The sequence below is a fragment of the Pezoporus occidentalis genome, unplaced genomic scaffold, assembly GCF_034315485.1.
Source record: "Pezoporus occidentalis ecotype Australia unplaced genomic scaffold, CSIRO_AGI_Poc_V1 ctg19, whole genome shotgun sequence".
Taxonomy (NCBI): domain Eukaryota; kingdom Metazoa; phylum Chordata; class Aves; order Psittaciformes; family Psittacidae; genus Pezoporus; species Pezoporus occidentalis.
Window position 1 is genome coordinate 7,026,750 of NW_026913748.1, and position 26,491 is coordinate 7,053,240.

General features: G+C 47.0%; 1 protein-coding gene across 2 annotated transcripts in view; it reads left to right on the forward strand.

The window, feature by feature from the left end:
• Positions 1-770: 770 nt before the first annotated feature.
• WNT5B (Wnt family member 5B) overlaps positions 771-26,491 on the forward strand; it is a 74,009-nt gene continuing 48,288 nt past the window's right edge. The window contains exon 1 of one of the 2 annotated variants that reach the window (XM_062616593.1): positions 771-873. In XM_062616593.1, coding sequence (XP_062472577.1) covers positions 868-873 — 6 coding nt within the window. In that variant the 5' untranslated portion in view covers positions 771-867. Of the gene's footprint in view, positions 874-15,650; positions 15,728-26,491 lie in introns of those variants that run through there. The other variant, XM_062616594.1, reaches the window with a different exon arrangement.

Sequence of the window (26,491 nt, forward strand, 5' to 3'; positions counted from 1 at the left end):
CTTCCAGCACGCTGCCCCGCAGGCCGGGTCCCACATGAGCAGGGTGCCCGTGAGCACACACAGCGAGAAGCTTACGCCAAAGTGCTGGAGGCTGCCCGGCGCGGTGGGCACTTACAGACGGAAGGGCCCAGCAACCAGGGCGAGAGCACCACGGAGTGCTGGAGCGACCCACGAGTGACTGAGGGTCCCTGCGGGCGCCGTGCACGGCGAAGACAGGGGGAAGGCAGGCACCGGGCGGCTGCCGGGACCGGAGGCAGGGAGCCAGCCCACTCCCCTCTACCTCATGGAGCAGCTGCTTTTCCCCCCTCTCGCCCTCCCGACCAGCCGGGACTGGTGCCCCCGACGGCAGAGGGCCCGCACCTCTCCCCGGGCCAGCCCTTGCCCGCCCCATCCCCGGGGCTGACCCGGTGGGGGAGGCCGCCGTGTCCCCTCCAGTGAGCCCCATCCCGGCGGCAGCGGAGGTGCCCGCCGCGGGGCGGGCGCAGGGCGCGGGGGGCGGGAGCGGGGCGGGGGGAGGCGTGGCGGAGGCGGCCGGAGCCCCCGGGATCCGCCGGCACCTCCCGGGCCCGGCACTCGCCGCCGCCGCCAACTTCGGCCGGGAGTCACCTCGGTGCCGCCCTTCCCGCAGCGCAGCGCAGCGCAGCCGCGGCGACGGGCAGGGCAGCGCGGGCAGCCTCCCCCTGTTCCCCTCTCGCTGCCGGAGAGGGGCTCGGCCCGGCACGGCGACGGGGCCGCGGCCCCAGGGGCAGGTGCGTCCCCTCGCGGTCTCCGGCCGCCGCGACGCCGCGGAGAGGGGCGCGGAGCCCCGTGCCCGCCGCGGGAGCCCGCTCACCTGCCGCCGCCGGCCGGGGACGCGGCGCCCGGGAGATGCAGGTAGGAGGCGGCCCCCGCCCGCGGCGGCGGGAGAAGGCCTGGGGGCGGGAGGTGTTTTGCCGTGCCGGGTGGCACGGCTTTCCGGACTCGTCCCGTCCTGGGGCCGGACGCCTCCCCGGGCGGCCCCCGAAGGGGCGGGAGGCTGCGCGGGCAGTGCCGGGGGCTGCTGCTTTCTCCCAGCGCAGGAGGCGCGACCGCTTTCAGCCGCCGACCCCCGGCAGCGCGGCCCGGGGGCGCCTCCCGCCCGTTGCAGCCGCCGGTCGGGGCCGCGGGGATGGGGCGGTCCCGGCTGCAAGAAGCGCCCGCGGCGGGCGGCCCCGGCCAGGGAGCGGAGACGTCGGGGGCTGAGCCGCCGCCGCCGGGCCGAAGTCCCGGGTGAGCCCCTAGCGACGCAGAGCAGCAGAGGGGCGACCGGAGGACGGGGCTGGGGCTGGTTGCGAGTTGGCTCCAAGGTGGCCTTGGCTGTGCTGCTGCGGTAGGAGAGACTGACTGTGGCAGAAGAGATGATGCTAGGGTGCGAGGGATGTGCCTCTGGGGTGGCAGACCTTGTGCTGGTAACACAGATGTTCCCCGGACATGACAGACATGATTTTGGCAAAACAGATGTTACTTCTGTAAGATGGACGTGACTCCGAGCGGGGGATGTTACTCTCTGAGAGCCCTTTCCCTGTGTGTGAGAGAACCCAGGCCTTCAGCCTGTGTGCTCAAGGTGTGACAGCATATGCCATTACGGGCCGTGGCACGTACCGTGAGAGAAAGTGCTTGTGCATGCAGAAGCACAGATGAGTAGCAATGGAGTACTGGGTCTCATGGTACCAGGGCATGAGGATCCCAGTTATGTCTGTAACAAATGCGCTGTTTTATGAAACTTGGTTGTTGGGTTGTTTTTTTTTCCTGGGAATTAATGGTGCAATAATTCCCTTAGTGGTATGGGCAAGATAACTTCCCCAAACATGTTTTTGTGTGCTGTGACCACTTTGTTGCCCTGTGTTTTTCATGTATTTCGCTCGCCACCAGATGAGCATCCCTGTCACGCTCTCTATCCAACTTTTACCTGCCTCTTTCCTGCCTGCACTCCAGTGTGTGATCATCATCACCTTTGCTCTGCCACCTGCACACACGTCATCATCCTGTTCATCTTTGGGGTTGTTTTGTTTTGTGACAAAGCTGTGTCTCACACATGTACCAGCATTTACGTTCTCTCTTCATTTTCTTCATGGCCAAACCTTTGGGTACATGCACGTCACGTTCCTTGTGTTCACCTGCACATTTCTGATATAATCTGCTCTATCACACATCACCTGCATACACGGACTGTCTTTTGCACTGATGCCTTCTTATCTGCCTCTACATGGAAGGCTCTTTCATGTTGCCCTTTACTTGGGCTTTTATGTCTGTACAGCCTTGGGCACACGCATTGGGCACACAAGGTATCTCCTTCCTTTGCAGTCATCTTTGTCTGTCCTTTCAGAGCCTGTCTGGTACATGTGTATTTCTAAGGTCTCCCCACCTTCCCCTGCAGGTGGGAGGTCTGCAGGGGGGCACCAGCACTCAGGCATGAGCCTGTTGTTGCCCTTCCTTCCCACATTTGCCACTGGGCATCGACACACAAGCTGAAGCAACCACTTTTTCTGCTGGTGGCCAATTTCACCTGTGAGTGCCTGTCTTCTGTCACATGCACAGATGCTGCTGTAAAGGCTGAACCAAGTTGGGTACATGTTCTTCCCAAAAGAGAAAGAAGTGGGCTTTCTTAAAACTGGCAGAAGAGACAGACTCCTCTTAAACCTGTGTCCTATGCATAGATACTTGGGCTTATCCAAGGTGAAGGTTGAACACTGCAGGAATTCAGGTGGAATTTTTTTGACCCAAGCATCCAGCATATGGGGTAAGTTGCCACACATGTCAATGAAGGTAGCCCAAGGACTTGGGGTTGGGTTTTTTTCCTCCATCTTTAAACAAATTAGCCAAGTATATCAAGAGAAGAGCATGAAATTGAACTTCCAGTATGGGGTAGGAAGCAGAGCTGGGGAGGTGAGCTGGCCCCATTCCAGCCATGAGTTTCCTCTGCTCCCAGGCTTTGTTGCTCACTTGTGTTTTTGTGCCCAGGAGTGTCTGTAAGGGATTCTTCCCTTTTGAAAATGAGTCCTCCCTAGCTCCTTCTGTGCCTTCAGTATGAGCACACCCCTCCTCTGGGTAGCTGTATGCAGCCACTTAGGGACTGTCCCCCAGGGACAGTTGTTTTCCCTATCTTTAGTGCATGTGCAATGAAAATGTCCTTCCATGTGTGACTAACCTCCGCTTAGGGAAAGCTGAAATTGTGGCTGCAGGCTCCCTGAGATGTCTTCTCTCTCGGCCCCTTCCTTCCCAATCTGCTGGAATTCCTTACATCAGTTGGAAAACAAAAATGGAAGTTTTGAAAGAGCTGGGTCTAAAAAGTTGGGGGTTCTTTTTCAAGGTAATAAGGTATGTCCCAATTTTATTTTCTAGACTTATTTTGCAAAGACAAAACCACCCCTTTTTAAAGAAAAACTGAAATTCTTGTATAGCGAAGTCTGCAGGAGCTTCGACTTCTAGGAAGAGATCAAATATTGTGAAATTAAAGAAAAAGAATAAATCAGTAGAGTCACCTTTGATGCTGTTTGTTCCTTTCTCCAGCCCAGTAGGCCTCCCTGTTTCTGGACTGCTTCAGATCTCAAGTCTTTTGTCCTGAAGTTGTTGGGTTTGGGTTTCAAGGCGTGCAGGCAAACCAGCTCTTTTCTGAAACCTACATGATTGCTCATTTAAATGAATATAAATTGTTTCTGTTCATAAGATCTTTTTTTCCTAATGGCTGATCAAAGCTCGAGTGAAAACCATTTCATCATTTCCAAATTAATTGGACACACACACAATGAGCATTTCAGAGAGACTTTTAAACTCAGTCCTTTTAAAAGAAGCAGGATGCGGATAGCCACGGCATGTTGTCATGTAAGACAGGGCAGTTCGTGATTTGCTTTCATTTTTCACATAGAAAGGGACCTTCGCTTGCTGGAAAAAGGCACACAGACTTCATTAAAGCTGAAGGCAGTGCAGGGAACAGTCATGGGAATTTCTCCTGGGCTGGAAAAAATCATTTTCTAATGGGAGATTTAAGGAATATGGACCTAAGTCATGTTTCAGAAGGAAAATCAAGAGGTAGCACGGGGTGATACCTGAGCACTTTCAGTGGCACTGGGAGTAGCTGGCATTGGAGGGCTTTCTAATTCAAGGGGAGAACTTAAAGCATGTGCCTGGGTGTTAAGCTCTACGCATTCACATTAGAAACAGGCAAGGTTTTTAACGGCAGGGTGATTAACCATTGGAACAAACAACCAAAGGCAACATTAGCTTCTCCAGCTCTTAAAATCTTCAAATAAAGACTGAATGTCTTTTTGGAAAAAACACTTTACTGGAGCATGAGTTCTCGGGCTCACTGCAGAGATATAACTGGCTGAGACCATATGGACAGAATTACCGACAAGAACAGACCCTGTGATCTACCATCCCCTTCCAAGCTTTGGCTTAGGCCTTGATAAAGCTTACGCAAGCCTTCCCCAGCTCTGTGTGAGGTGGAGCAACAGGGTCACTGCAAGCAGATTGTTGCTTTTCAACACAGCAGCTTCCACAAAGTAGGGATGCTCTCATGTATCTTGTAATTGCGGGGCCACTCTCCATAGAAGCCCACTGTAGATGGCAGGCTGTCCATATGTGGGGATCCCCCACTTGTCCTTGGGAGCTGTGAAATGGGCAGTGATGTTTGATAGGTTGCATCAGGGCTGCAGGCACTGTGGGCAAACGAGTGCTGTGTGTCCCCTCCAGTCCTCAGGGTTTGGATGACTCAAGGTGGAGTTTGGCTGAGTTTGCAAGACTTTAACTCTTTGTTCTTGCATTAGGTGTTACGAGCAATCATCAAGCCTCTTTTTTTACCTCTTTTTCCCTCAAAAAGGGAGCTCAGCAGGGCTCTGGCACCCAAATGGCATCACTGAGGTTGTGACCCACATATTTCTGGTTGGGTTTCACTGGTACCTTTCCTTTGCACGGTCCCTGTGCACCATGGGTACCCAGCACTGCAGGCTGTGTGTATCCAGGCTGCAGTGTCCTGGATGATTTGCTCAACAGCATTCCCACTTCCTGGGAACACAGCCTGGCAGGGAAGTCCTTGAAGCAAATGGTAGGGATGAAACATCCAGGCAGTTGGGCACTCCCTCACCTCCTCGCTCCTGATGGCTCTATTCTGGAGTGCCCCAGCCACAGCCCCCAGCAGCTTTTTGGGGGGGTCCTCCCCAGGGCCTGGCAGCGGCAGATGGTGAGGGCTGTGTGAACCCCATCTCTTCCCTTTGCTATGTTTACCTGTCTAAATTTAACTCCCCAGCCGGCTTCATCCATCCTAAGCTGACCTGTTCTCTTGTGGCTGAGCTGTGGGTCTGGCTCCTGCTGCAGCGTTTCCTGGCTGCCTTGGGCTGGTGGTTTGCTGCTTGCTCCCTCTCTCCGGCAGACACTGGCTCTTCCGAGGTCCTGGGCAAGCCAGTTCTCCCTGCTTGTAGGTTTTATTTTTAAACATGGTTGTGCAGCCCTCAGGACTGGAGGGTCCCTTGTTCTCTCATCCCTGGTTTCTCTCAGTATTTACTCCACAGTGGGCTTCAGGAAGTCTCCCCTTATCCCACTGCAGCCCGCAGATGTTTTCCTTCTGGCTGTGGTTGCTCTCAAACAGAGACCAGGCACACTGAGGAGGTCTCTAGACATCTCTAAAGGGATGGTGCTTCTTTCTGTCCCGCTTGGGACCCCAGTGGTGGGGTCTGTAGGTGCTTCCCAATAGAGGCATCTTCCTCATTTCAGTTTGTTCAGAGGTGGGCTTCCCCAAGCTGGCTTTCATCCCAGTTTGTTTGGGAACAGAGTGATGTGCCCCTTGGCTTCAGAGTAGCTGGAGAAAGGAAGAAGCAGAGGAGATGGAGTGCTCCTGTTTCTGTCAGGCTGGACAGAATTCACGTTCTTTAGAGTTTCAAAGTTTGGGACAATAAACGTGGCCCAACCTGACAGCCCTCTTCATCTAAATAAAACCATCCGGATCAAACCAGTCGTGCCCTGCATAACCCTGCAAGAGACCCCTAATTGATCTCTGCTTTTCCAGGCATGCCTGCTTGTCGTGTAACTAATGCTGTGGTCTACCACATGAGAGAGATGGTTTGAATCCTGGCCTCCTCTGTCACTCTTTGAGCTAACCCGGTGGCCTTGTGTTTAATACTCTCATATTCAGAGGAAAGGTAATGAAGGCCAGGGTTTTGAGCAATGACTAGTGATTTGGGGTATCCGGCTTGAAACACTGTCAAAGGTCCCAGTTTTTTGCTGAGGTTCAGCTATTTTTGACACTTGGGCAGGCTTAAGTAGTCTGGACTTGATTACTCCAAATGACTGCTCTGTTTTGCAGACCTTCACCTCGGGATCTGGAGCAGAATTAGACAAGACAAAATGAGATCAAATAATGCATGATGTAGGTCTCTAGCAGGGATACTCAAAGGGAGTGAGTCTTCCTAGAGTGGGAATCGGTTCGTGGTCAGAGAGCTCACGGTACCGATGTGTGCAGGGATGTGCAAAAGAGTTCTTGGTTTAGTTTAATTTGTGGGTTTTGATAGCTCATGGGAAAGGTTCAAAGGGTTTGATAGTTTTTCTCTTAGGGAAAAGAAAAGGAAAACAACATTGTATCTTTGCATGTAGAGATACAGAATTATATACACACTTGAAGTTCCATTCTTAGTTTATTTGAGGGATTTGCGGAAATTATGTTTTCTGTGAACTCTTCTATCTCAGTTGGAGATGACGGAGACTGAAGTGTTTGGGTGAGGCACATGTTTTGGGTTGGTTTTTTTCATCATCAAGGGCAGGGGGTTAACAACAGTTATACCAATAGTAGTATTTCAGTGATCTCCCTAAATTTATCTTCTTTTTCCAGTTGTTCTCTGTTCGGCTTCTTGGCTGGTTTGGTATCATTGTTTCACTGAGCCCTGAAGCATTGTAGCACCTCTATTATGGACAAGCTGGAGTTCTAAAGCAAATTAAATGAGAATCTCCCTTGTTTAGGTGTGAAAACATTCCCAAGCTTTGTTATGCATCAAAGAATGCTGAGAGAAACAGATGAGCCCAAATATGTCTTCATTAATGCAACATTTTTCAGAAGAAATAATTTTGTGACTGTCAGGTTCATGACTCTCTGAGGTGTTTCTAAGTACTCCACAGTACTTACACATTTGATATTTTACAAAAGAAAATGAAATTCCTTTTTTTCCTGCCTCTTTTTACAGACAGAAATTCTAGAGGTTTCCTTCATTATATTCTGTGGCCCAGATTCGTTAATAATTGCTGTCAGTATTGGTCCTGGCAGAATGTCAGGGTTTTGTTTAGTAAATATTTTGCCATTATCATTTCTGTGTTACAACTGGGACGGTTTGAAGTGACCCGTAGCCATTCATCCCTGTCAATTCTGCTTGGCTTTGCATCTTTGAAAACTAACCGGAGCCTTACAGTCTTGTATGGTGATGGTGCAGGTATTCAGGGGGTAGCCCCATTACTCTGCACCCAGTAGCAGAAGATTCTGATTTTCTTGCTGCAGTGCATGGTGTATACAAAGCAGATTTCCCACCAACATCTGCAGCCTCGCGGGTGGCTGCAGCTGTAATTCCACCTGCAGAGGTTGTGCAGCCTGCCATGTAGGTAGAGTGGAGTGAGTGCTCCTGTGAATTACGACCAGTTACCTGTCCCAGTTTCTTCTCTGTTTTTATAGAAAAAGTTTCCACCTATTCTTAACAACCTGTTTGGGAGTTCTGCCAAAGTACAAAATGAACTTCCATTAATTTTTTATTAATGGCAAGAAGGTTTTCAGCTGGGTAAGCTTGGTAAGTGCAGCACTGCTTATGTTCAGTTTTTACTGTAGCTGCACATGCTCTTTCAACATCTCTGCCATTTTCCAAGGAGTTTGCACAATCCTGAAAGGCTTGGGAGATGCTTGTCTTCTCCATAGCATGCTGAGAGGATCCAAGTGTGGGTCTGTATTTCTGCGCGATGACTGTTGCACTCCAGTGGCATAGAACCCCATTGCACCTAACAAAACTTTTTGTCCACAAGGCATGTAAAACTTCTGTATCATCTAAGAAAATGGTGCCATTTAGATCAGACTCACACACCAGGAACAATCTACTCCAATCAATCTGTCTGAATTTGACTGATTGTGTTAGGTTGTGACTATGGTAGAGCAGTGCCGGCACAGCTCAGTAGTGCCAGGCTTTTCTGCTTGCGTATCTGTGACACCTTTCCAAAGACCATGAATGAAGGCAGTAGCAGCAATGCCTGTGGATACAGAAACGGCTACATGGGCATCTATGTCATCACAACAGTGTTCACTGGGGTGTTGGGGAGGGTGTGTTTTTATTACATTCTTTTCGATCCATGAGCTAACAAAGTTTTATGGGGTAAACTTCACAGTCTGGACCAGGCCCTACTTGAAGACATCAGGTAACGCTTCCAAGTCAAGCAGGAACCAAGCTACAAACAATATGAAAAGTAATTACATTTAGACAGAGTTAGTCTGCGTTAATTAAGCTTACCTTTAGCTTATGGACAAAGCTGAACTGGAAAATGTGTTTTAAATACATCAGAGAGAAGCCTCTATCAGTTTGCTGTCACGTTTGGTAATCCTGTGTGAGATCTGAATCGGTGAACTTCATGCTTCGTGAAATCGATCCCAAGCTGAGCAGGGGAGGATACGGACCTGTGGAAACTGTGGCTCATTCACAGGCATCAGAGGCTGCTCTGGGGTGGGCATAGCTTTCCAAAATCACCCTGGGATTGAAAGAGCTCAAAAACAACACCCATTCCCAAGTTATGGGCTGTCACCCAGAAGGTCTGTCAATCTAGCAGGTGCTGGTCTGATGTTGTACGTCACTGAGCTGCTTGAATACGATTCATGGGTCTCAGGCAGATGTTGCTGCTCTCCTCAGTCACAGCTGTGACTCCACCTAAATACATTTTACTTTTGCCTTCAGCTCCTCTGCCAGAATGGGCAGGAGCCTTTAATAACAATGTCATCACATCAAATTAATCACTTGATTCTGTCACTCTTTCCTTCGTAGGGCTTGCTCTCAGCATACTTCAGTATCATGCTGAGTGGATCTTCCAGACCATCTTGATGACTTGTAATCTGAGGTCCTGCATCTGTGACTGGTCACCATAAATTGACTTGCTGTGCTGTCTTGTGCTGCGCAGACTTGCATGTTCATAGCTGTTGTCCCGTGTGTCCAAACCAGCAGACGTTAGTGGTGTAGTTACCTTTTCAGTCAAAGTTTACATCCCTGCGTTTGGGACATATTGCTGCTTCCTTTCATTGTCCTCTCTGCCACAGAGAGGTTATTTCTGCACAGGACAGAGGTTGCTGGTAGTCATGCATCTGCCTAAAGATGTCTTCAGAAATCTTGTGGATTCTCGGAGTTGGAGTTAGGCTTTTGTTTGTGTTTTTCTGCAAAGAATTAATATTAAATAAGTAGCAAGAGATTAGAGGTAATTTTGTGTTTCCACAGGCCCATTTGCCTTTTGCTTTCCAAGGTTTTTCAAGATTACAGACCTTTGGACAGAGGTCTGTAATCACATATGCTGCGAAAGAGATGCTGCTTTGGAGGGTATCTATATCTGGGAGTACCTCAGACCCCACTCTTCATCTCTCTGCAAGGTGGTTTTCTGTTTGTCCACTCCTGTTAAAATCTCTAATTGCTCTGTAATATTTCAGGTTTCTAAACAGGTCTGGGTGCAGATGTGCCGAATTCTTGGACTTCCATAAGGAATCTCCAGTGTGTCCCCAGGCATCCCATTGCGGACGTCTATATGGCTGGAGCAAATACCCAATCCTTAAGCAGCAAAACAAGCAACTGTGGAGCTGGTAAATAAAAAGGCTTTCACAAGAAAACATGTTTTGGTCCAAATTAAAATTTTCAGAAGGAAAACATGTTTCTCCATAGTGATGTTTCAAAACCTAATGATTTCTGTTTCCAATTGACATTCAGACTTAAATGTCATTTTAAGTTTAAACCTGAAGCAAGAGTTCAAATTTGAGGTCAACATCCCAAATCTTTTGTTTTGGATCAAGATTACATTTTTAGAGAATCATCGAATACCAGGTTGGAAGGAACCTCAAGGATAATCTGGTCCAGGCAGTCATCTGGTGCAAGACCTTACACTTGTCCTTGTAGAACTTCATGAGGTTCTTGTTAGCCCACTCTTCCAGCCTATCCAGGTCTTTCTGCAGGGTAACCTCTCCCTGCAGAGGTAGTATCCACTTCCCCACTCAGTTTGGTATCATCAGAGACCTTGGTCAGGATGCACTTGATCCCATCTTCCAGATCACTCGTGAAGATCTTAAACAGTGCTGGGTCCAATATCGATCACTGGGGGCCCTCACTAGTTTGAAAAATAGCTGTTCACCACCACCTTCTGGGTGCAGCCGGTCAGCCAGTTCCCAACCACTGCACAGACCTCTTGTCTGGACCATAATGCATGTTTTGCTAGGAGGAGGCTGTGGAAAACCATACGGAAAGCCTTGGAGAAATCCAGATAGATAGACAATGTCCTCTGCTTGCCCCATATCAGCTGTGCAACTGACTTTGTCATAGAAAGCAATCAGGTTTGTCAAGCACAGTTTGCCCTTGGTGAATCTGTGCTGGCTTTTCCCAGTCACATGCTTCATTTGACTTGTGATAGCCCCCAGGAAGAGTCATTCCATAACTCTCCTGGGGACTGAAGTAAAACTGATGGGCCTGTAATTTCCCAGATCCTCCTTTAAGCCCTGCTTGCAGATAGCGGTGATGTAGCCTTCTTCTAGTCATCTGGGACATCCCCTGTTCTCCACGACTTCTCAGAGATTATAGAGAGTGGTCTCACAAGGACGTCAGCCAGCTCTCCTAACACCCTCAGGTAGATGACGCCTTTGGATCTGGGACAAGCTCCTGTTACAGTTCACGTACCAACTTTTCCTTCACTGATGGTGGGTCTGTGTCTGCATCAACGTGGATGTTTTTTCCCCAAGGCCTGGGGTCCAACAGTGCTTGAAAAGACAGAGGAAATGCTGGTAAAACATTTTGAATGTTTTGTGTCTATCAGTAATATCTTGGGATTTTTTCCCCCCCTGCATTTTCAAATGAAAAGCACTTGGAATTGTTCATGGCATGAAATAGTGTTATATTTTGACCTTTTATCCTTATTTGAGATGCAGGCAAATGTTGAAATCCCAGCCCTTCTTGGGGAACAGAGATTCCATTCTCTGACCAGATCTACAAAAGTGTATTTCCACTGGTTTTCCTGGCTGGCTGCTTCAATACTTTGTGTGTGATGACTTGTAATTCACTGCAGATTGAATTCGTGGCGTGTCCACACTGCTGGTTTGGAGAGGCTGAGGGCAGTTAATCTTTCTTGCTCTGTGTTGTGCTTTCAAATTCATATCCAGATTTCTTTCCCAAGATAAATTTTCCTTTTGAGCCAGTGTTTGGTAGTGCACCACGCAGTTGCCTGATACATATTCCATGCACAGATGAGGACTGTGGTGCTCTTTCAGTCCAGCTACGAGCTCTTGTATGAAATCAGGATGTCTTAAAATTTGAGACAGCTCCTTGGTCATCTATTGTTTGCAATTTCACTGCCATATATCTTTCTGCTCAGAAGTTACTTTTTCCCCTTCCCACCATTGTGGGGAACTTTTTCCTGCCAGGCTCTGTGCAGCGTGTCTCTGAAGCAGTTTTATGGCGTTCCCAGAAACATGCTTTTGTCAAGCTGTCTCAAAGCATAATCCAGAGGTCTCTGAAGCAAGAAACGTCCTTTTCTGTTTGGCTTTGAGGTGTTATCTCCCTCTTCCAAAATGCAATTGGCTCCATCTACGTCCCTAAGCTGTTTTGTTTGGAGCGAAGAGAGCTCAGAAAATCAAGGGAGGCCACACACAAAAACAACTGTGTGTGAAATCAATTAATCTAAACGAGCGGGAGACATATTCTTGAAGGAGAAAAGGCTGGTTCTCACAGAAACCTCCCTTGTGTGCAGCATTGGCGGGACTGTTGCAAACATTACATCACTGGGACAGTGATGAGCTAGGTGAATATTTTAAACCTTTCAGCTAATATTGGCCAATATTTAGTGGATGAGTGGTGTTTGATTGCGTTTGAAGAGCCTTCCCCGCTCTTTGTGAGTACTTTAGCACATGATTTTCACAGTGGAAGTGCTCACAGGTACAGCGTTAGCATGCTGAAACAAATGCTGTCAAAGGGACCCTAATTTTGACATCTTAACTTCAAATATTTGCATCATAAATTTGGTTCCAGGAACTGCAGTCACCCAGTCACGGATAAGAAGCTATGCCTGTCATTCTTGTTTCTTCAGGTCGCAGATATTGTCAGCAATACATACACAAGCAACCTATGGGACAGGAATTACTTGCGGGACTTTTGATGAACCATTTTTTATCTCAAGTTAGAGAAAACTCTTATATTGCTTTTTTAAAAAATCTGATAAGAAAGGGGAGGTTTCCTCAAGCTGTATGTTATAGACTATTATTTGTCTCTCTGGTTGCAGGACTGAAACAGGACACCGATGTGCAGGGATTTCTAAACCTGGTTAGCTCTTGGATTGTGGTCACACATAACAGCAGTGCCCAACTTTCCCACAGGAGGAGGGTTATTCATGTCTCAGCACATTATGATCGTGTGCTTTTGGGTTCCCCAGGGTCAGTGATTATGATCACATCCCAGTTCCTCTCTGCACCTCTTTAAATGATAGTCTTCTCTCTTAGCTGGCTGGCCTGGGGCAGAGATAACGTGTGAAGGAGCAAAAAGCAGTGCTTGGCCTTTCTTGGCTGAGGGAAGGACATGGAAAGGAGCCTCGAGAGAGAGCTCTTTAGGGGAAAGGAGTGAAAGACTGGGAAATCTAGGAGACAGCTACTCCACTCAACCTCCTAAACTGTCACAGGAGAGGATGAAGCAGTGCAACTCTGGGAAATCAAGTGTCTTTGTGCTTACAGTGTTACTCAGACATTAAAGTCTTTTTACAGCCATGAACCCTCCTTGGCCCTACCCAACTTCCCATTTGGGGATGAGGAAAATAATAAGAGAAATTGCTTTGTTTTGCAGTGAGGTCTTCCTAATGAATCGTACTCTGCTTAGCCCAGCTCTGAACTGAAAGTTCATATGATGGAGCAAAAGATTCCCAAAGGCTTGAACTAAAACCAGACGTGGTAAGGAAAACTGCAGGCTAGTGGTCTTGATAGGATACTCCTGTTCACACAACCTCATCATTAGTTTTTTTCCTGGATTTCTGTTTCATTTCTACTATATAATGGATTATTTTCCTGATTTGAGAAGAAAAGAAAGCCCTTTACGACTAAGGCTCAGGTGTATAATTTCTTTAGGCCAGGAGATTATCCAGCATGGAAGCCAAGAAGATGCTCTGTGTTCCTGTGCTGCAGCTGGGAGCGCTTCCAGAGAAGGCAGAGAGCCCTCCTTGTAGCTTTGTGGGTGGAAGAGCATCATCACCACATAAAACCTGCTAGTGCCAAAACACAACAGGTTGGCGGATGCTTCTGAGCAACCACTGCCTTTTATTGTTCTGATCACCATAATTTGTTTTATTTGATATCTGATCTGGTGGAGGCTGAGAAGGAGATCACTTCCCAAGGCCCTCAGGGCAAAACCTGGGCTTCCTAGTGCTAAGCTCTCCTTCTGACCCTCCAACAGCCCTGGGATGACCTCCAGAGGCATCTCTCCTTTGAGGTGTCTGCTGAAATACAGCAAGTTGTTTACAAGCTAGCTGGCTATACACCACTGAAATTCATCTCCCTCAGGCACTTTTCTGGATCCCCAAAAAAGCAACCAGCTGCTTCTTCAGGCATCTGAATATTGCTATTGAAGTGTCTTATTGTCCCGTATTTTCACATCCGTGAAAGGGGAGTCCCATCACGTTCATATACCTGTGATGCTTGTGTGGTGCTTACACCATTTTCTCTCACAACAAGCCTGAGGCAGAAGGGTAGATGCCATTCTCATCCCTACATTCTTGTCTGGCACTGGGGTGGAAATACAGCAAACATCCAACAACACAAATTAAACAGCTAATTTCCAGGACCTAATTACAGGTCTGACCTGAAAATAAAACTCCCTTGTGAAGTTTCCTTGTTTTGGGTTGGGTTTTTTTTGTTTGTTTTGTTTTAAACAAAGCAAGTAAACACGAACCATGCTTAGTGAACTGGAGAGGATGGTTTGCCCAGCTCATTTTCCTATATTCCTCCCTAGGTTCTACTCAGCCAGTTGTGCCCTGCGCTGCACTTTGGGAGGGGTGAACCAGGCTAAATATATCTGCACTGCCTGTGAAATGCAGTATGGGGTGCTGTGTCATTTGGAGGAGTTTACTTGGAAACTAAGGTGGGAAGCCAGCTTTTATTTTCAGCCGTGGGTCAGATGTATTGGTCAGTCATCTCACCCAGAATTTTACTCTCTATCAGGGGCTTGTAAGACAGACATAAAACCTACTCTCTCTATAAAAAGCCAAGCTAACTGCAGCGACAACATTGGGGCAACTATATTTTCCTTGTTCAGCACCCACATTTACAATCCGAGAGCTTTTTCAGATAGATCACCTTAAAAAGAGCAAAAAACATTGTAGCTCAGATATCACTCCTTAATGGGTAGAGGAGTTGGTGTGATGCTGTATGCTCTAAATATATCAGAAAGACCTCCAGTGCTGGCAGCACGCTGACAACTGGAGTCCTTGGGCTTTTGCTTATGTTGGGACAGAAATGTATACCTCTAAGAAATGTGTGGGGAACAGATGCAACTTGGTGACTAAAGAGGGCTTAGATTTTGCCCTCTTTTGTCCTGTTTTTTCGCTTGTCTTTTCCTGCTGTTTCTGCTGGTGCAGTGGGAGTGATTTTGCAGAAAGGGAAGGTATTCCCATAGTGTGGAAATGCCAAGGGGCAGATGCAGTGCAAGGAGGCCCGCCTGAGCTCACTTTAATCTCTGCTGCACACGAGTAACAGCAGCAAGGCAAGCGTAGGTGCACTGGTGACACAAACCTGCCGGGGACTTTCAGGGACTTAAGCAAATGGATGGTGGAAACCCTTCGTCTTTCTCCATGGGCTCACCAGGATCTCCTGTCTGAGCATCTAATGTACTGCGGTTACACATCTGGCTGCTGAATACATTTTTCTCTGCTCTTCCTTATGTCACTGTAAATGAGAGGAGTGCCAATGTCGCTATATGGCTGTCTGACTGAAAAAGATGAGAAAACTCTTCAATATAAGGTTTTATATTTATCTAGGGGGATAACGATAATGCAAAGTCATTTATATCTTGTGTTTTATAGTGCCTAGCACACTGGGGATTCTTACTGTGGTGCAAGCCGCACATTGCAGATTAAAGCTGTACAGCTTTGCCAGCAGAGAGCTCCTGGTACACTGGGGTCCTGATTTGCACCAAGGGATCCCAGGGGTCTGGGATGTGCACTTCATGCTGATGGTAATTAAAACCTTCCATATTTTTCTCCAAGGATGCAGTTGTGAGGGTGAGGGCTGGGCACTGGGGTTTCTGGGGCTAACTCAAGCTCTGTGACTTCTGGTAAGCCTAAGTGCTTCCTTTCCTTCGTGAACTTCACCTGGGAACTGATGGCTGTGAGGCATTTGAACCTGCCCAGGTGTAGTTTATCCTCTCTATAACACAGGAGTGTTGAGAGGGCAGGTGGGAATTGTTTTTCTTTAGCTTCCCTTGTGGGCTCTGCATCTAGTCCTGCTTTTTTGATTGTCCAGCCCTTCCTAAGAAGGTGGCAGGTAACTGAACAATCTTAGAAGATATTGTGGAAGAAGTCTGGTAGCTTTGTATCTCCTTTGCTTTCCTGTACTTTGTTCCTTGGTGCTTTTCATCTGCAAAGTGATCTGTTGCCTCCCTCTTCCCCTCCATCAGTACTTTTGCCTCAGCCCTGATGAGTTGGTACAGCTTCTGTAGCTGGGATTGCCTGGTTTTGTTGATGGGATGGCAGGGCTCAGGAAAGGGTTTGTTTTTTTTGGTGGGGATAGGTAGAATTTACAAACAGCTGTCCCACAGCTGTGTGCTCCAGCTGCTCCACCATATGCTGCTATGTAGACTTAATATTCATATTCAATCTCTTTTTCAACTGCTATGTAAAAAGTAAAGGCTGTTGGCACAATATGTGAGAAAAGATACCTCTATTAGGTGAGGATGGACTGAATGGAAGCATGTGTCTCTCTCTAGTCCACCTCAGATTATTAACTAAACCATAATAGCATATAATTAACCATTCAGAAATAAATGTTGCTCCGGTGTGAAGTTTGCTCCCTTCCTTCTTTCCCCTTAAGCTCTTCTCCCTATGCCTGTTATCATTATGGATCACCTCCTGGCCAGGCATTTAGCAATCTCCTATTGGTGGGTGAGTTGCAGCATTTTGAAGAGCATCTCCAGCCCTGCCTTGAATCCAGATGCAGGAGGTGAAATTGACTCAATCAGTCACTGTGTCTGCACAGAGGGCAGGTCGTGTGAAACTATGGAGTGATAACACTGCATTCATGAGGCCAGTAAGTGGTTTTGCCTTTCGGTAACACTGCTGATGTTCCAGCTGGAGTCTTGAGAATGTCTCAGGGCGTGCTGAGGGGGTTTGGTCTGTGTTTCAGTATGTTGATGTCCCCAGTTCCCATATCCTGGGACTCCAGGGCAAGAAACTACCTGCAAAGGGCAGCTGATCTTGAGATACTGAGTTCCTGAATTTGCAGGTTCCCAGTCCCCTCTACAGAGGGATGTGGGATAAGGCCAAAGGATGTAGTGGGCAGAAAAAATGCACTCCTATCCACCAGTTCTGCTCCCTATTGCAAGTGTGAACGTAAAGCAGTGGATAGATCCTGGCAGCCCCTACTCTTTGTTCTGCTTCTGCATGGGCGTCTCGTTTTGGTGCCTTTGAGACAACAGCTGATGAGTTCAGGGCTGCAGTTTTGGGGAGCAGCCTGGCCTTACAGCAACAATTCATTCAGCTGGAGTGACCATGAGCTTCCCTGCCACTGATGGGCATTGACTGCCAGGGGATGAGGCGGGGGGGGTAAGCAGGGAAAAGCAGCCTCAGGACTGGAAAAAGCAGGGACAGGAAAGGAAATGAAGGAGGAGAGAGCATGTGGTAACCCAGCTGTGATACACATGAGAAGGAGGGTACAGGTTTGGCCATCCACCTCCAGAATTGACATTGCACTAGTGTGCTACGCTGATGACCCCAGCGCAAATGTAAGTGATGGGTAGTGGTGTGTGGGGAAGGAGGGCACATGGTAGCACAGAAGATTAACCCCACTGCTGTGAGCATTTCTGTGCTGGCATCAGTCTCTTGTTGTGTATTTTCTCACCCTTGCTTACATGAGGACTGTCATCTCCCAGGTAAAACCTTTATGTTGCTCATATTCTGTGTGGGGAATTCACAGAAAAAACCCATAGCTGCAGAAAGCAAAACAGGAGATAACTTTATTCTCAGTCATTGCTGAGTTTATGTTCTGGGAAAAAAAAAAAAAAGAAAGAAATAGGAGTCGTGTCATGGGAGAAACCGTCTTTCTCATGAGATAGAAAGCTTTGTGTCTGACCAGTGAACATCTCCTGGCACTGATGTTAATCCTGCCCAGGTTTTACTGTGCAGCATGTAATGTCAAACACGTGATAATGCTTTCTGAAGCTGCAGTAGAAATGTTTCATTTCCTAAATAAGCGTGCTGTGTTCCTTTGCCCTCTTAAGCTGCTGCTGTGTGCCGCTCCAGTAGCCCTACCTTAATAGCCCGGCTGGTTTGCTGGGTGGTTTGGAGCCTTTTGATGGAAGGCGCTATTTAATTATCAGCGGTGTTATGTTGCCGGGGCTCGCTACATGAAAGCAAAATACCGGCAGTCTGTAATTAATCTAAGCTAATGTTCCACTGTTTACACTCCATCTCCCAAACCAGACAGATGTAAGAAGACACCCAGCCTTCAATCTGGGATCCTCCCAGGTTATTTCTGAGCTGTCTTTGGAGAACTGCAGCGAGCGTATCTACCCACCCTGTAAGTCCTTCAGAAATGCGTACCTTTAGCTTTTCTAAGGAATGAGTGGGAGACTTTGTTTCCTAGCAGGGAGCAGGGTTAATGCCTTTTCGTTTGCATTACCACAGCCGTTGGCTGGCATGGTACGGGAGCACATAACTCCTCCTGCAGTCAGGAATTCTGCAGTGTGAAAGAGGCCGATGTAATAAGCCATGCTTCCTCCATTGCTCCCCTCCCTTTGGCTGCTGGCAATGGGGATGTGCTGGATTGCTTTGGTGGAAAGATGAGTGATTCTCTGGGACTTGAAAATAAAATATCATACCTTCATTTATGATCTCTCTGCTACAAATATTTAGCAGAAGAAGGTGATGAAAATGCTTAGAGGTGTGGAGAGACTAAAAAGATTACGCATCCTTAGTTAGAGTGAAGAGTAATAAAAAGCAACATGACAGAAGTATATAAACTTAGAAGTACAGAGAAGTAAACCAGGCATTCCTGTGTATACTTTTACGTAATACAAGGTTTTCAATGAAATTGAAATAAAACATCTGACATAGGTGAAACTTTTTTCTTACAGCACATAAATAATTGAGACCAAGAACATAGCAGAATGCAGAAAGGATTAGATGTTTATATGGATAAAAATCTTACACACAGTTTATGAATTTAGTTCTTGCTGGTTTAGAAGGTATCAGGCCTCCTGCTCGTGGATAGTTTTCCAGCTGCAGCTGGTTAAATGCTCTTCCTGGCCCCGTAAACCTCTAATACCTTCCTCTGAAACATCTGACAGTAGACACTAGCTTAGAGGAGTCATAGCCTGAGCCTTGCATTCCCAAACATCTGCACTGAATAATTACTATAAGCCTGGCTGGGATCAGAGGTGACCACAACTTTCTAATCACCTGAAGGCTGAGATGTAGAATACAAGGATGTTGCCGTCCTCCTGAGCTATAGATTCAAGATGACAGTTATCCATCTTGTCAAACCACCAACTCAGATGTCTCAATCACCTCTTTGCTAGTCATCCACCCCAGTGTTGTGGTGGATAGATGACCTCTGCAGATCGGAGCCACAGTAGGAAATGTTACAACATCAGAGCCTGCATGACTGGCATTCAGCTTGGAGAGGGATGCATTTTAGGTGTTACCTCAGCATCTTTTTCCTGCAGTATGTATTGTTCAGACTGATGTTGAGTTGTAAGCAGCTTAGTCAATTAGGAAAGGCTTTTGTTGAGTTAGATTTTTCCTTGTTATGAGTATGTCTTTGGTTTCTGGTTGTTTTTAATGAACGCTGATTTATCCTGCTGTGGATGTGCAGAGTAGTCCCCTACCATGCCTTAGGCACATTGTACAGTGAGGCATCCTGGGGGTACCCAGGACAGGCTCCCTGCTTCCACACCCCAGGTTTTTTGCTGTTTTTTCAGAGGTAGCCTGCTAGCATTGCTGATCTGGAGGGAAGACAGAATGGCAGTATCCAGCAGAGGGTGCTCATAAACAGGTATCGCAAGTAATCGGGTGCTGCTGGTACCTCTGCACTCCGGTTACCAGGCATGTGAGCCCGTTTTTGGTGGCCATGGGATGTGTTAGCAGGCAGAGTGGCCCAGGAGGAGCGGGGCTGGAGGGTGAAACTGTTGGTGCTGAAGATCTGGCACCTGTGCGGTAGCACTTACGGGTGTGGGGTGTGTTATTTTGGACTAGTTCTCATCTGGCCCCACTGATGTGGAGGAGGTGAGTGAGTTATCCTCCTCAAGCATGGTCTCCTGTGCAGTTTCATCCAGAGGGAATCCAGTTTGCGAGCTCTAAGGCTGCTCCAAGTTGCAAATCACTGCATGGGTAGTGGGATTGACAGAGGATTTGCTTCAGAAGTGAATCCTTTTTGAACTACAATACAGCATTCTCATGGTGCTCTCGGTGTTGGTAGTGGTCAGGGCTGCTATCACATTCCTGTCACATGTGTTGAGCTCATCCTTTTTGCTGTGCAGGTGAGTGTAGATACTCCAGCCACTCTCCATTCAAGGCAGTTTCCAGCCTCTGAGTTCTGAACTGAGTTTCTGCCTAAAGTGAGCTCCAACTCTCCAAGTGTATCTTGATCAAAGCTTCCAAGTTTGATGATCTTTTTTGGTTTTTCTTATCCAAGCCACAGGGTACAATGAAAAACTGTAACTTGGTCCCAGCTGTGCTTGGAAGGGTCACAAACCTTTCGGTGAACCTGGGCCACGTTTGTGCCAAATCCCAGAACCAGGTGTATTTTTCATGTGTTTTTCCGAGTGTGTGTTGTAAATGTCACATGGCTCTGAAATGGAGTCCCCAGAGCAAATGTAGCATGTGATCAGAGCGCTGGGATTAGGGAAGAAGGGGAGGAATTTTTCTTCAGATAATTATAGGCAGCTGAGTTGCCTGTGGAAAAAAAAAATAATCCTGCTAATGCTCAGTGCCTTTAGAGCATTTACGGTAGAGTAGGCATCACTGAACTCCTCTGCATCAAAGGGGGAAGTACTTGTCTGGCCTGTAATCCAAGGCACTCTTGGATTAAAGAAAGATAGAAAGTCATGATTATATCAAATGCAGAAGGCTTCACTGATGTCTCTACGAATCTATATTTTCCCTAATGCCTTTTCTACTGAAAAAATCCCAGAATGTTTAATCAGCATACCTGATTATTCGTCTTTTACAATCAATTACATCTTTTACACAATTCATCTTTTTAGTGCTCTGTTACTTGGGGTTTTCCACCGGTAGCTCTCACTGCATTTTGCAGAGGAGTTTCTTCTCATGATCCCCCTTTGGCACATGGGGAGAGAGGAAGGTAGAAGTGATATGCTTAAGTTCTGTGGCCAACCAAAGGTGGGGTCAGCAATAAAATTCCAGGTTCTTGGTTTTGGGTTCTGCTGGAGCTGTTCCTCCAGCCATCGAAGTGCATTTAGGGCCGGATGAAACACAGCAGCATTGAAACAATTCAGGACAGAAAGTGGAGGAAGGCAGAAATGTGATTACGCACATAGGGAGCGGTCACATAACCAAATGCCAGTGTTTGTGTAAAGCGACATGTTGTCTTTAATAACCTCAAGTGTGGTCAGGCACTCATTTATTTCCTCTGAAAGACAACGTGCTGCGCAGGTCAGCGCCCTCCGGCATGGTGCTGAAACACTGGGACAGTGTTGACTCAGAGGAAGAGGCTCCACTGCCTGAGTCACCCACATTGCTTCCTGAGGGACCCTGGTTTCCCCAGGAGCATCGGCGAGACATGGTGCTGCCATCCTGCTGAGATCAGATGAAATCATGACCTGAAGTGGTCTGGCTGCAGTTAAATATAAAGGGATACTGAAAAAAACACATCTTGCTCTAAGGACTAGAAGGGTGGTGGTTTTTTGTTTGTTTTTTTAATGATTTTTGTCCTGAATTACCGATTTCCCCCAAAAAGAGGGGGAGGGAAAAAAAAAGAGAGAAGAAAAAAGCCTTCTTTAACTAACTTGGTAATAATAGTATGGTTTTAAAAGTACTTGTTTAGCCAATGCTGACTATATGCTTACACAGCTACCTCTGGCCTGGGAAAGATCGAAACCACAATGGCTAAGTATAGAGGCCTCTAAAATATCTTCATATATACAGTGCCTGAATACACAAACAGAACTGGTCTCTCTTCTGTCTACAGGAGCAATATTTTCCATAGGATTTGTATTGACAGAGGTTTTCCCCCTGGAGTTATGCATATTTATTAACATAAAAACCCTCCAGAAGTGCATCCATGTGCTGAACCCCATTCCATAACCGCCTTCAACATAAGAAATACAATCTCTTCCTGAAGAAAAGTAAACACTTTTCACTCTGCGACATAGCAGGCTCCTGACTTAGGGACTGGGGTTTTGTTTGTTTTTTTTTTGTTGTTGTTGTTTTTTCTTGGGTTTTTTTTTTTGTTTGTTTTGTTTTTTAGAACTATTGCCAGGATTTCAGCTTTAGGTCTTGAGAGCTGCTAGTGAATGAAGATGCTCCCATCACTGACATGTGGTAGGAGCCAGGGGTTAAGCAACCAGATCCGCACTAGGTGCTGGGTGTACTAAGGTGCATTTGCCTATGTAAAGAAAGCACATCTGTACACAGTATGAAGCTTGCTGCTGGGATGAAGTCCTCTTTGCATTTATTGCTTCATAGCTGTTTTCTGGAGTGTGAATCTGTGTCTTTTCTGGGGCCTGACCTTTGGCTTTTCTGTGTGCCTCCCTTCGAGTCTGGCTTAAACTGCTGCAGTTGCTTTTGGGCTGTTGTGGGCAAAGCAGTTTTTCTGTTCCCTCTCTGTGAGTGTGATACCTCAGATATGTTCCTGCCAGTTCCCAGCTGTGGCCTAGTTTTGTACTGACACAACATATTCTTGGGCAAATGACAGATTTCTGTGAACTGGGGTTGGCGCTACTCACTTTGCACGTAGCTGTAGGCAGTGCGTGACATTGTTCTGGTGGGAGCCAGGCGGTGGTAGGAGTGGCACACTGAATGCATGTCAAATTATGTGCTCCAGGGAGCAACACCTGGTTTATGAGACATGTGCAGATGTTGCGTAGGTGGTCCTCAGGCGCTTGTAGATTTTCCTATCGTTTCTGCTGTGATTATCTCTCCTGGCTCTGGATTGTTTGCTGGCACACCAGAAACCCTGGAATCTCCCCAGCTTTCATAATAATAATAACTTGTCCTTCCTTTTTGGATAGAGCAGCTTCTTTAAATGTTTTAGCAATATGCAGCTGAGTATATAGACAGTTCTTTCAACACTTAGGCCCTGTCTGACACAATGTGTCTGCGCTCAAGCTGTATTTTGAAACCCTTCTGTCTACAAGGCCCATTCTTCAGGGCAGTGGTTTGGAGGGGGAAGAAGTGAACATGCACTGGGACCTTCTTAAGCACTGTTGGGAGGCTCTGACAAATTTCCTGTATGGTACCCTGGGTACAGGAATGTCAGTGATCATGTCTGAGACTTCTACAATGAATTCCATGCAGAGGTCTTGAGTATGGTTTTGAGCTTCCAAAGTAAGATTTTCTGTTCTCGCAGCTATGTACTACTCTCAGTTTAAGCACAAGGCAGCTGAGGTGCAGAGGGGTGACGGGACTTGTCTGCAGTTGTGTGGTGAGCCTGGAACAAAATCCACTCCATTGTTTTTCCTGAAAGGTACAAGTCACCAGAAGCTCCTGGGGTGCTTGGAGACATCTGAGTGCCTACGGTTTCACAAAATCAAGCCATAAGCCTCTTTGCTTGCCTCCAATCACCACGGATGCACATTATGTTGCATAGCTACACATGATGGCAATACACTGTATAAGACACAGAGTTATTTTCTGGTATAGTAATGTTAATTCTGTACTGCATGTTGCTGGGCACTTCTGTTCTGCTGTGATATGCCTGGAGCTGAAATTGTGCATGAAAGTAGTAGTGATAGTGCAAGCAGGAAACAAGTGCCTACCTGTGCACTCTATGTTTCCTGAGTACAGTGACAGCACAGCTGCTCTGCTGGAAAAGGATTTTTTTTCACTCTGTTTATGATTGTTGGACATCCTAGACTGGTGACAGAATTTATGAGAGCCCATGAAGTTCAAAGGTCTGTAGCGCTCATGCTAGGATAATTTTGGTGCAGTGCCAGCCTTGAACAGGAGTGGATCCAGTTGTCCTGGCTTGTCAGGACAACTCTTTTCACTTGCATCGTAAAGCTATGCTAGAAAAATAAATAAGATCCTTTTACTTTGTGCAGCTGCATGTGAAACACCGGTTATCTTCAGTCTTACTGAACTGAGCACATCCCTCATGTCTCCATCAGTCCCCCTCGGCAAGGGATTGTCTCTGTTGACTTCTGAGGGGGACACTGCTGTTGGATCAAGGGGTATGACAGAACATGCGTAAGGAGGATGAAGGAGCGGGGCAGGCAGATACCTATAAAATAAAGTAGTGGGAGTGCTGGGACAGAGGGCAAGTTGTATTTTTATATCTTTATGGTATGTATTATAATAATATTGTAAAATATAAGATCTTTATAACATCCTGGTGAGCAAATCACTTCACATTGTTGGGATTCTGGTTTCAGCTCTTGCAGGCCACAGGCGTTTGTGAGGATCATAATAGTTTGCAGACATGTTTATCATACATCTAGAAATCCACCTGTATAATGCAACATGATAATTGGGCTCTTCACAAGGCAGACCTTGCACAGAGGTGGAGTTGAAGCATGTTGCATCTAAGGTGGATCTGCAGGGAGCTGAGTGCAAGGACTAAGAGAATGGAGCTGTGGTTCAGTCCATAAGAGGTGGCCCTATAAAGGAAAGTCCTCAACTCTTTTCTGTTGCTAGTTGTGGAGAACATTAAAAACATAGCTTAATCTGGAGGAAAAAATAGAATATTTAAGGTGGATAGGAAGCAAAACTATTAGAAGTAAACGAAGTGGTTGGGAAAGGGGGTTGTAGGCTATGTCTTTAGGGAGTTATAGGAATGGGTAAGATAAACTTGTCAGGAATGATCCAAGTATACTTGATCCTGTCTCTGTGCAGAATTTGGATGGTGATCCCTGGAAGTTCCTGGTGTTCCAGTGATACTGTAAGTAGGGCTTTTCAAGGTTATCTGTGAACATCAGGCTGTGTATAAATGGAAAGATTCAGGACTCCAAGAGCAAGGCTCACTGACAGCACTTAGGAGCAGCAGAATGGCAGAAAGAGCTGCTTCATTTGAAGTAGTAAGGGATGGCTCTCCTGTAGTGATATGCCCGCACTCAATTTATCGGAAGATGGAGCTGGAGCTGACTCTTCACCTGACCTTACAGTTCTAGTGCTGCTAGTGAATTGCACAGGTCATATCCTACACTACTAGTTACTGGCAATTCTGCATCCCTTGTCTTTGGATGCTGAAGCTCTCAAGATATTTTGGAGAGCACACTCATCTGTCTTCTAGAAGTTAGACATGTACAGAGAATTCTAAAGCAGATCAGCCTCAACGAGCAATTTTGAGCAAGCTAGGCCTGCTCAAACATGACCCAGAATAGGTCTTTTTATCTTACTGTCTTAAAACGCTGCAAAAACAGTGTCTGTGTGGATGGAGAGACTGAGGTAGAGAGGGGGCAAAAGACCTTATCCAAGCAAAAAAAGCCAACCCAAAACAAAGGACATATAGGCAGTATTCAAAATTGCAAAAATAAAAATCCCCAGTTTAGGCACCACCGAGCTCCTGGAGGCAACTTAATTCCATGAATGCCTCGTTTGCCTTTTGATCTGTGTTTGTTTGTCTGTTTTTTTAAATTATCCTTATTCTGAGACACCTCGGGTGCTGAGTGTTGTGCTTACATGCCTGCCCAAAACTGTTTGGGTCTGATCATGATCCAGAAAGCAAGCACGCTGGCCCTTTGGCCTCTCCAGGCAGTTTCAGAGCACACCTAGCACACACGGACATGGTAAGATTGAAAACCCAGTGGCAGCTGCCACTTTCTGTTGAAACACCTTATATAGCAGTCGAATGGTTGGAAGGCTCAGGAATCAAAACCTGATTCTCCATTTTATCCAACAGCTGCTTTATGCCACATGCTGAGAGCTTTCTGAAGGAGAGACTGACCCCAAGAGTAAACACTCTTGGTCTATAGCCATTTCTTCCTTTATGTACTCTGTTTCTTGGATCGAGTCTGGAATAATCACTCACACTGTAGTATGGCTTATATGGGAATAGTGAAGAGTGGTCCTTTCTCTTGGCCCTTGCCTGAGGGCGAGTAGCTGGTGTCTTCTCTGGAGGGGTAGGTTTGAAGTGCCACAAAGGGAGGTAGGAATTAAAGCAGGTGTCCCACTTCCTTAGGCTACTGTTTAAAAGCAGGGCATGCCACTGTTTGCTATGGGTATGGCTCACCTGCTTGTATGCAAGCAGGACAGTGGCAATTTGATGGTGGAGCATAGGGAGCTCCTGGTAGCCCTGAGCAAGGTATGGAGCTCCTCAGGCAGGAGAGCCAGCGGTGTTTCTCCTCTGGCTGGCCCATGCTAAGCGTGCTGACTGCAAGTGGCTCCATGCCCAGCAAGAAGCTGGTTTGGAACCTTGGTGATGTCTGACTCTTCTCAGGGGCCACAAAAGCACCAAGCACCCTAACCCTGCGATCCACCCTTGGCACAAGGCCCTTAAAAGCTGGGTGTTGCAGCGTGTGCATCTTCGATGCCAAGTCGTTTTGGAGCTTGCTGCAAGTAACTTGTGCAAGACTTCCTGCATAATGGCTTTGCAGAGCCAAAGCCCAGCCTGTCCATGGACCACGTCCCATAGGACAGAGAGGTGTGCTGCCCAGCTGAGCCCTGGTTTCGCTGGATCCAGCTGCGGTGGTTTAGGTTTCTGCCTGTCTGAAAGCGGCACAGTGCAACACACAAAGAGAGGGAGGGTCGTAAGTACCCCCATTTTCTCTTGATAATCCCTTAAAAAATAATTGCAGGCCTAAACCTCTGGCCTCCAGCAAATTTTCCACTCGATTAGAGGCTTTTGTGAAGCTGGGGAAAGGGACACACAGACTTGCACATTGTGCCGCTGCCTGAAACTTCCAGCTGGGATTTT